Below are 11,555 nucleotides of genomic sequence, written 5' to 3' on the forward strand. Positions count from 1 at the left end.
ATTATCTAAATTAAAAATATCATCAAGGTATCTTGAAGTATTATTAAATGTGACTGTAACATCTTGTTGTTTATCTTCAGAGAGACTCAACATAAAGTCTCTTTCATAGCAGTACAAAAACAAATCGGCGACCAGGTGTGCACAATTAGTACCCATAGGAATTCCTATGATCTGTTTTAAATAGGGTATTACCAAACCTGACATAAATGTTGTCTAAAAGAAAAGAGAGTGCTCTACAAACTTCGTCACAGGACCACATAGTATAATGTTTAACAATACCGTTAGTAAAAAAAGCTTTGTTAGAATTACATGCTAGAAAGGTAACTTTTTCTCGTGCAAAAGTTTTCTGAATTAGGGAAATTAGTTTATCATCGATTAATTTATCTGGCAAAGTTGTATAAAGTGTAGAAAAATCGTATGTACTGACAGTTGAAGCTTGAAAGTTCTTAATTTTGAATTTATCCAAGATTTCACCAGAATTTTTAATTGACCAAAAGAGATGTTTGCCTGTGTTTTCATATACTTTATCACAATATCTAATTACATGTGCTTTAATGGTAGTCAAACAAGACGTCAATAAAATAGAAGTTTACTTGTAGTGCAAGATGTAGAATTAGCAATGAATCTGGCTTTGTAAGGTTTTTTATGTAATTTAGGAATCCAATACATAATAGGAAGTTTGAGTTCTTTTTCATTAATTTGGACTTTAAGATTGGAAATATTAGTAAAATGATTGTTTACAATGTCTTTTTCGGGGGCAGAGGTTTTAGAATACGCATTAGTACTATTTAGTTCCTTATGCAAAACGCTAATGTAATGGATTCGTCATACAATTATAATATTATTAGCCGCCTTGTCCGCTAGCACCAAAACAAATTTTGAATGAAAAGCTAGAATATCCTTTTTCAGATGTCTTAAAGTAAGTCTTGGTTTAGGTGGCAAAAGATGTTCATTTCCACGATAAAAATTAATACGTGAATCAATAATTTTAAAGATGTTATGTTTCCATGTAACTAGAGCATTACTATCCGCATTTTCACGGCGACACCATTTGACCGAAAAATCCTCTATAGATTCAGCAATCTGACCACGACAAGCATTAAAATCAATCTCAGAAGGTATTCTGTATTTAGGTCCTTTCAAGAATAAGTTACGAATTCTTTTGTCTGCAATTATATCAAAATTACCAGTGATTATATGGCCAAAATCTGAATTACAGAATTTAGAAGTATTGCAGTCTCAAGTTGTTGGAGTATTAGACTGAATATCTAAGACAGAAACCACTTTGTTGTAATTAAATATGATATTTCTAACAGGTTTCTTATATTTATAGCAAATAATTGGTATCTCGGAGTTTTTGAAGTTAAAGGAACTGAATTAGTGACACGTTTATCACGAAAAATACTTGGTAAATCGATGAAATCGATACTTTATTAAGAGAAAGGTTACTTTTAGGAAAAGCCTGTTGTGGTCAGAAGTGTTGTCGATATGAGGTCTTAAGACGTGCTGAGTATAACTTTGAATAAGATAAGCTGCTGTATATAAAGGATCTGTTTGAATAACTATATTATCTGCCTCCGCGTCTAAGATTTTCAGAGATGATAATGAAAGGGAAGTAAGACGTGATAACATCGCATGTTTACCAGAGTTTTTTTAAGATAATATTTAAGTCGGTGACAGACAGGGTAATTTTAGGTTTACGTTTGATGTTGCCATTTCTACGTACTCCGTGAGATCGGGATTTACGTTTACGAATATTCAGAATAGAAAATATATCAATGTTTGGATCTTTAGAGATGTTCCCTTGTTGAAAAATATTGTCATTTAGGCCAAGTGGGAAAGGCGTTTGTAAGTTCTTGATCCATTTTAATTCTGCTAAGTGTCTAACTTTAACTTTAAAACTAGCAGAAGCATCAGAATCATAAATTATTTGTTCCACTGGTTGAATTGAAACATTTTAAATGAATGATCATTTTTACGAAAATGTTGATATAGAAAAGTTGTAAATTTTGTGCGATTTCTCATTTTATATAAATGTTCTCGGAATCGAATTTTAAGAGAACGTCCTGTCTGACCAACATACTGTATGCCACACTCAGGGGTGTTTCAAGTTAAAACATAAACAAAATGAGTTGCCTTTCAGTCAATATCTGTATTTAAAATAATATTAAAAGTTCTCCCATTTACATTAGAGGTTATTGTAGACCTGTGCGATAAAAAGTTACAACATCCGCACCTCTAAGAATTACACTTATTAATAGAAGGATACACTCTCGCTCTATGAGGATAATTAGTATGTGTGATATTATATTTCTTAAGAATGGTATGTTTTATAGGAGAAAGCCTAATGCGTAAAGAATTATTGAAAATATTAGAGTTAATGGATCGTGGAATATAAAATGAATTAACAGATGAAAAGTTTAAAGGCGACAGAACGACGGATGGTGTTCGTCTAGGTGTACTGTGATTTCTAATCTGTAAAGAATTAGTAGACGTAGAATGTACCCAAAGAGGTGAAAGAAAGTGTGTATTGTTTCTATTCAAGTTATTCATAATTATATGTAGTAATAAAATGATTTCGTGTCCAGTGGGGCACCAATATTAAAGTAACGAGACTAGAGTATTAGTGCCACAGTGTACACAGAACCTGCAAAAGGGTAAGATTAAAGAAAATTTGGGGTATAAAAATATAATAAAGTGGAAATAAATATAAACCATTAGTCTATGAAGGCTGGACATGGAGGGGGACACCGACACTGAACGCCGAACAATCCCTTGAGGATGAAAATATAACAACATTGATTGCATGTACGGGGAGACTTTTTACAGCCGCCACACGGCACAAACAACACGGTTGTAAGCATACTAAAATTTCAAGAGTTCGTTTTATTAAGTTGTAGTTCGTGCGGATAAATGTCAGACACCATTTGATCAAAATATCATCAAATATAATAGATAAATACAGAATCCCTAAAGAAAGCCCAACACGGCAAAATTGAAAATGTTGCAGGCTCGGTTTGATTGAGCCTGTTCATGGACGGTACTGGAAAGTGCAAGTTACCGTCCACGCCCCCTAGCACCGGCTTAAGCAGAATTCAACATTTAAACATGAAATAGTAAAATTTTGAATTTAGAAACATCAAGGTATCTGGAAGTATTATTAAATGCGACTATAACATCTTGTTGTTTATCTTCAGAGAGACTCAACATAAAGTCTCTTTCATAGCAGTACAAAAACAAATCGGCGACCAGGTGTGCACAATTAGTACCCATAGGAATTCCTATGATCTGTTTTAAATAGGGTATTACCAAACCTGACATAAATGTTGTCTAAAAGAAAAGAGAGTGCTCTACAAACTTCGTCACAGGACCACATAGTATAATGTTTAACAATACCGTTAGTAAAAAAAGCTTTGTTAGAATTACATGCTAGAAAGGTAACTTTTTCCCGTGCAAAAGCTTTCTGAATTAGGGGAATTAGTTTATCATTGATTAATTTATGTGGCAAAGTTGTAAAACTAATTGCAACACTGATATTCAATTCAATGTTTATTTGGCTTAAATAATTATAATAATAAAATAAAATTAAAAAAAAAACAACAAAAAACGAGGTGCCTGAACTGGGGTTTGAACTGGGGTTTGAACTCCAGTCCTCTCGCTTCCAAAGGGAGTCTGTAAGCCCCTTGACCACGGGGAGTTATAAAATACCAGTCTGAAGAATACCATATTATTCTAAATTAGAGTGTGTAACCCTAATTAATTTCGATATATTTTGTTCACGGTAAACCTGTTGTTTAACACTGAAGTAAATAATCATGGAGCTGAATTTAAGCATGTATATCTATAAAAATAACACAATATTAGAAATCTTCGACCAATCAGGAACTATTTTTTCGTTACGAAAATTAATGCGCCTGTCATTTGACAATCTTTACGCAGTGATCTCCCCTTAATTTTTCGGCGTTAATGTACACATGAAGGGAAGTAACCGCTTCGAGGTGTTTGGATTACTTTCGGCATTTGCAAATAAGAACATCAGGGTCTGACGACCCAAACAAATAAAAACCCATAATTCTTCTCCAGTCAACCAGGGTTGCATATAGGACATGGCAGCTACTGTACTATGCTCCACCCCGAAAATAAGAACTAACTCTTCAGTGTGCGTTGCGCACGCAACACTTAATAAATTGAAGTCAAATACACCTGTCAGCAAACCCGCCAATCAACAGAAATGACATAGTATCGACATCAAACCTTGCAGTACAGAAATGTTATGTATTCCAGCTTCCACTGAGAAACTGGAGAATATTTCGATGGCAAATCATTATCCATTTATGACATTTATCGACTTGAGATATTTTACATGTTTTCCCTGTTGTACAGCATGAAAATCTCACTTTAAAGTCACACATTTGAGTACCAGTCCTCACGAGTCATCGTTGTAAATAAATAAAAGAAAATGAAATATCGAAAACAATTACGAATTAAGAACAACTTTAACCCTGTCCTATCTGGTTATCATAAATTGGCCTGTCCATCTTTCAATCTTGGCAAAACCATATTCATTTTAGGGAAGATATCAAAATGAGAACAATACATGACTGTGTAAATAGAAGGTACATATTTTTATCTAACTCAACAATTTTCGTCAAAAGCGAGTGCACATTGTTGTTTTTTTTTACTGTAAATGAAGTTCCAATGTCGTTTAAAACCAGTAAGTCTGTATCAATGCTATTTTATGACCTTTATGATGCCTCACCAAATATCTATAAACTACCCCTTGTTATTACCAAGAAAAAAAATTATAAAAATAAAGTGGATTACTAGTTACAGACATAGTCCTATGTCGGTGATAAAAATCATGTGTATGTTTTGTTTAAAGGCACCGCAATCGTGCAAGAAAACATGTGGGCTTCGAACAGACGGACAACAGACAGCCATCAAGTCTAACTCCTTATAACAACGCTTAGTGCTCTTATGAGCTAAAATGGGACTGAAAATTATATAAAAATGCAACTAGAGAGCTAAGATGTATTAAAGGGAGATTACTATGCAATGATAACAGTCATATGGTTTAAGAGTTAAGTCCATTTGAGCATTGGTTAGAGAATCAATTTTATAAGAAATAATATTTTTCTTAGTAAACATTTTCATATATCATCAGTTTAGGGGATATACCAACAGTTCAGGAAATAATGTTTCGAAAAATGTATAGCTATGCAAAGATGAGAAGTAGTTATTATTCTAAAATGCATTACAGACGATGCTAAAACAATAAAAGCGCACTTGTTGCAATCCAGGACAAGTTATATTGCTAATATATGACTTACAGCGAAACCACCTGGTTTAAAAAACAACATTGTTTTACAAATTTATCGGAATTTTTAATCAACATCACAATTAAATGAGCATGTAAAGGCCTTGCCCCACATCCAACCCGCTCGCCAGACTCTATCTCTCTCTCACACACTCACACAAACACACACACGCGCGCGCTAGCGCACACATGTTTTAAGTTGTGCACGGAGAACAACTTCACCAATAAACTGAAATGAAGCAAAAAAAGACTGTCCTAGTGTCATTGAAAAAAAAAGGCAGTTTTTATAAGAATAGACCAAATTAATTTGACAAGTAATAGGGAATGTAGCTTCCCAAACATAGTTTATGCATTTACTTATTCAAATAAAATAGAGAAATACAGAATCCCTAAAGAAAGCCCAAACACGACAAGATTGAAAATGTTGCAGGTTCGGTTTGATTGAGCCTGTTAATGGAAGGTACTGGAAAGTGCAAGTTACCGTCAACGCCCCTAGCACCAGCTTAAGCAGAATTCAACATTTAAACACGAAACATGGTGAAATTTTGAATTTAGAGACATCCGCAGATGTGTTCATACGGCGATTATCATGGAACCTTCAAGACAGATTCAGTAAGAATTTATGGAGGTGGTTAAGGAGGTGACGTTTTAGGTGTTTTTATTTCAATTTTTAGTTCAGACCGGAACCATTTGAGCATTTTATGTAAAGCGAAGACTCGTCCCTGTATAGTTTCAAGACTCTAAGGCAAGCAAGTGAAGAGTTTATTTATCTCTGTATCCATTTGAGCATTTTGTCAAGGACTTATCATGGAACCTTCAAGACAGATTCAGGAAGAATTTACTTGATTTCAATAAAAAAATTTGCAATAACAGTATTTAACCCAAATGTGAGCATAGTATATATTTAAACAATCATTCATGATATGCACATTACATTGTAATAAACGTATGATAAGAGTTGGCTATTACTGTGCAAAATATCTTTAAAAAATTACTAATCTATTTATGGTACATGATTCCACTGTACAATAGTCGATAATTATTGGCTGACGGGTAATAATTCACCTGAATAATTATGCGCGTGGTTGAAGTTGTTAAATATTAACAGCGCATAATAAATTTATCGAATTAGAAAAACTTCAGATTCCTAATCGCGTGAAAATCTGATATCTACATGTGCATGTACATTGTATATTGTATAGCTCATATATTTTGATTTATCTCATGCTAATCAAGTTTAAATTTAAATAACTGATAAAATAAAATTTTCAATTATCAATATCTGAAATGCTGTTACTGTGTTAAATATTAAGGTATAATTATATTATAGTTCAACAGCAATTACGTTTATTGAAAACAGCTGTTTGGTTAAAGATACAAAGGAAGTATAAACAAGTTTAGGTTTTTTTTCCTTTGTTAAGTATCGTTAATAATAATAAATAGAGGATAATTACTGGTTTTTTGGAGAATATAGATTTTATCTCAGTAAGTATTGAGATTTAACATAAATATTTTCAAGAATTTCTTGGGTTACGTTTCAGTAGCGCAATGAAGATGATTATACATTGTACAATATACTATCGAAAAAGATTTACAGTTCACTCAGTTTTAAACTTATTTCTCATTTATTTAGTTTTGTATCTCACCTAAAATAGTCAAAATAAGATATGTTGACATAATTTATCGAGCAATAATTTAGATTGACTTAACATATACGAAAGGTAGATCAGAAAGAACGGAAAGGTAAAATAATATCTGTTTCATTTTTAACAAATGTCTTAAATTTCGTGTCTTGGGTTTAACTCTATTAGATTTAGTGTTGCAGTTGTAAGGAATGGCTGGATAATATGAACATCATAAAAGTTTAAAACAAATATTAGGCGATTCAAACATAAATGAAAAGTTTACATTCAAACACCAATGTATTTTTTTATTCTATTGGCATTTTCCTTTTACTTCAGGTACCTTATAAGGCTCTCTTCGTAGTGTCAACTAGTACCGTCTATGCTCTCTTTAATGGCATTTGACAAAGAAAATTCTAGAAGAAAACTTATACAATTCTTTATTGCCTTAAGAGATGTTGGAAAGGAAGCTAGGTACCACATCTGTGATGCATTAGATCCTTCGCATGAATGGGAACGCAAAAAACAATTTGTTGGTATTGCTCTTGTCTCAAAGGACGAAATTTTAAATGAAAACTTTTCCATTTTCAAGGACTTTACACGATATTTGCATGCACTATCTGACAAAAGAACGCTGCAGTCGAGAGTGGTATATCATGAACGTATTGCTGTAGCTTTAAATGCTGGTGCTAAGAACTTTTACGAACATGGAGAATGTCGTCTGTTGGATCCTAGTAGGAAACTTCTATTTGAAATCATTGATGAAGAGATTGAAAGTAAAACAGGAAATATAATGGACAACACAAATAAGATAATAACTTTTGACAAGGGTGGAAAGGGTGTTTTAAAAAATATGAAAAAATCATATACTAAATTATTTCATGGGTTAAACGATTCTGTCATACTTCTGTTCTCGTATTTTATTCCATGTTCTATTGATTTCTATAATTGCTCTAGACTAATTCACAAGTTTGTCAATGTTTCTGGTCTTAACATGGCGATCTGTTACGAAAGTATTTATAAGTTTTCCGACAAATGTTTATCCTTAAGCCAGATAACTATGGAAAACGTAGTTGTTGTTGACTGTGACGAAATATGGACAGAAATTCGAAGCCAAATAAAGCCTTTAATTAACACAGATACATTTCGATTTAAATATGAGTTTCTTAACGGCGAGTATGATAATGACTTTGATGATGATTTTGAAGATTTCGCTGACGATGTTTTGGACTTTAGAAAGAGTACACGTATGAGGCAGTTTGGGAAAGCACTTTGTAGAAAGATGATGAAACGATACAACAAATTTCATTTCTTTAAAATAGTTGATATGATAAGAAATATAAAGAAAATGTAATATAGGATACGATTGTTTATAATTAGAACTGATTTGAAATTTCTCCTCAATTTTAGGTTTTTGTTACAGTTAGAGTAATGTACTGTTTCAAAATATCATTGTACCATTTTTTACGTGTTATCCAATGTGAAAAATATGACCAGTATGTACGTAGTACTTAAATGTTTAAATAGATATAGAACACAAAGTATGTAAACAGATTATATTTATCATTGTATACCTCTGCCAATTTGTGTATAACAATTATAATAAATAGCTTTTTATCTATACAAACATGGGTACCTTATCGGACGTATTGCAAATCGATACATTCATGTCACAGTGTTTTAGATGTGGTTATGTTAAATGGGCATATATTTTTTCACAAACAAACAATTAAAACGAAAGTAGGAAAAGAGGCGTAACTTTTTTCTATCGGCGGCAGTTAGAAACGGATGACTGCAGATTTGCAAGTAAGATCTTTTCTTCAGTTTTGTTACTTCTTTAAGTTAAGCATTTCCTTTTGACATGAGAAGTATCGTTTGCTATATCTAAATAAGTTATGATTTAACCTGGATTAATCGGCTGATTTGTGTTGTTTTATGTCACACTTAACACAAATGATACCTTAAATTCCTGTTCATCACTCGGTATCTTATAATATAAGGAGCTGAAGACCTCGTTTGTAAAAAGTTTCAATGGTGTAACACTTTCTTTCCTCATTAGGTCAGACGAAGTTGTATTTTTCAAACAAACGAAATGACAGAGGAAGAAACTGTGTGCTATCGACAAAAGTTAGTTAAATTTCTAGTTGCTCTACGTAAGTTACGAATTCTTTTGTCTGCAATTATATCAAAATTACCAGTGATTATATGGCCAAAATCTGAATTACAGAATTTAGAAGTATTGCAGTCTCAAGTTGTTGGAGTATTAGACTGAATATCTAAGACAGAAACCACTTTGTTGTAATTAAATATGATATTTCTAACAGGTTTCTTATATTTATAGCAAATAATTGGTATCTCGGAGTTTTTGAAGTTAAAGGAACTGAATTAGTGACACGTTTATCACGAAAAATACTTGGTAAATCGATGAAATCGATACTTTATTAAGAGAAAGGTTACTTTTAGGAAAAGCCTGTTGTGGTCAGAAGTGTTGTCGATATGAGGTCTTAAGACGTGCTGAGTATAACTTTGAATAAGATAAGCTGCTGTATATAAAGGATCTGTTTGAATAACTATATTATCTGCCTCCGCGTCTAAGATTTTCAGAGATGATAATGAAAGGGAAGTAAGACGTGATAACATCGCATGTTTACCAGAGTTTTTTTAAGATAATATTTAAGTCGGTGACAGACAGGGTAATTTTAGGTTTACGTTTGATGTTGCCATTTCTACGTACTCCGTGAGATCGGGATTTACGTTTACGAATATTCAGAATAGAAAATATATCAATGTTTGGATCTTTAGAGATGTTCCCTTGTTGAAAAATATTGTCATTTAGGCCAAGTGGGAAAGGCGTTTGTAAGTTCTTGATCCATTTTAATTCTGCTAAGTGTCTAACTTTAACTTTAAAACTAGCAGAAGCATCAGAATCATAAATTATTTGTTCCACTGGTTGAATTGAAACATTTTAAATGAATGATCATTTTTACGAAAATGTTGATATAGAAAAGTTGTAAATTTTGTGCGATTTCTCATTTTATATAAATGTTCTCGGAATCGAATTTTAAGAGAACGTCCTGTCTGACCAACATACTGTATGCCACACTCAGGGGTGTTTCAAGTTAAAACATAAACAAAATGAGTTGCCTTTCAGTCAATATCTGTATTTAAAATAATATTAAAAGTTCTCCCATTTACATTAGAGGTTATTGTAGACCTGTGCGATAAAAAGTTACAACATCCGCACCTCTAAGAATTACACTTATTAATAGAAGGATACACTCTCGCTCTATGAGGATAATTAGTATGTGTGATATTATATTTCTTAAGAATGGTATGTTTTATAGGAGAAAGCCTAATGCGTAAAGAATTATTGAAAATATTAGAGTTAATGGATCGTGGAATATAAAATGAATTAACAGATGAAAAGTTTAAAGGCGACAGAACGACGGATGGTGTTCGTCTAGGTGTACTGTGATTTCTAATCTGTAAAGAATTAGTAGACGTAGAATGTACCCAAAGAGGTGAAAGAAAGTGTGTATTGTTTCTATTCAAGTTATTCATAATTATATGTAGTAATAAAATGATTTCGTGTCCAGTGGGGCACCAATATTAAAGTAACGAGACTAGAGTATTAGTGCCACAGTGTACACAGAACCTGCAAAAGGGTAAGATTAAAGAAAATTTGGGGTATAAAAATATAATAAAGTGGAAATAAATATAAACCATTAGTCTATGAAGGCTGGACATGGAGGGGGACACCGACACTGAACGCCGAACAATCCCTTGAGGATGAAAATATAACAACATTGATTGCATGTACGGGGAGACTTTTTACAGCCGCCACACGGCACAAACAACACGGTTGTAAGCATACTAAAATTTCAAGAGTTCGTTTTATTAAGTTGTAGTTCATGCGAATAAATGTCAGACACCATTTGATCAAAATATCATCAAATATAATAGATAAATACAGAATCCCTAAAGAAAGCCCAACACGGCAAAATTGAAAATGTTGCAGGCTCGGTTTGATTGAGCCTGTTCATGGACGGTACTGGAAAGTGCAAGTTACCGTCCACGCCCCCTAGCACCGGCTTAAGCAGAATTCAACATTTAAACATGAAATAGTAAAATTTTGAATTTAGAAACATCAAGGTATCTGGAAGTATTATTAAATGCGACTATAACATCTTGTTGTTTATCTTCAGAGAGACTCAACATAAAGTCTCTTTCATAGCAGTACAAAAACAAATCGGCGACCAGGTGTGCACAATTAGTACCCATAGGAATTCCTATGATCTGTTTTAAATAGGGTATTACCAAACCTGACATAAATGTTGTCTAAAAGAAAAGAGAGTGCTCTACAAACTTCGTCACAGGACCACATAGTATAATGTTTAACAATACGTTAGTAAAAAAAGCTTTGTTAGAATTACATGCTAGAAAGGTAACTTTTTCCCGTGCAAAAGCTTTCTGAATTAGGGGAATTAGTTTATCATTGATTAATTTATGTGGCAAAGTTGTAAAACTAATTGCAACACTGATATTCAATTCAATGTTTATTTGGCTTAAATAATTATAATAATAAAATAAAATTAAAAAAAAAACAACAAAAAACG

The 11,555-nt window shown here is 32.7% G+C and overlaps 1 protein-coding gene across 1 annotated transcript; it reads left to right on the top strand.

Moving 5' to 3' along the window:
* Positions 1 to 6,667: 6,667 nt before the first annotated feature.
* On the top strand, positions 6,668 to 8,293 carry LOC132734833 (uncharacterized). Its single transcript, XM_060721687.1, has 2 exons — positions 6,668 to 6,802; positions 7,279 to 8,293. The coding sequence occupies exon 2, from the start codon at positions 7,322 to 7,324 to the stop codon at positions 8,291 to 8,293; it is 972 nt and encodes a 323-aa protein (XP_060577670.1). The 5' UTR covers positions 6,668 to 6,802; positions 7,279 to 7,321.
* The last annotated feature ends 3,262 nt before the right edge of the window (positions 8,294 to 11,555 follow it).

Source organism: Ruditapes philippinarum, unplaced genomic scaffold, assembly GCF_026571515.1.
Source record: "Ruditapes philippinarum isolate M1 unplaced genomic scaffold, ASM2657151v2 ctg39_1_1_1_1, whole genome shotgun sequence".
Classification (NCBI taxonomy): Eukaryota; Metazoa; Mollusca; class Bivalvia; order Venerida; family Veneridae; genus Ruditapes; species Ruditapes philippinarum.

What these genes read in the sequence shown, in the direction of transcription:
- LOC132734833 (XM_060721687.1), top strand. Translation starts at nt 7,322, where the DNA reads ATGCTCTCTTTAATGGCATTTGACAAAGAAAATTCTAGAAGAAAACTT.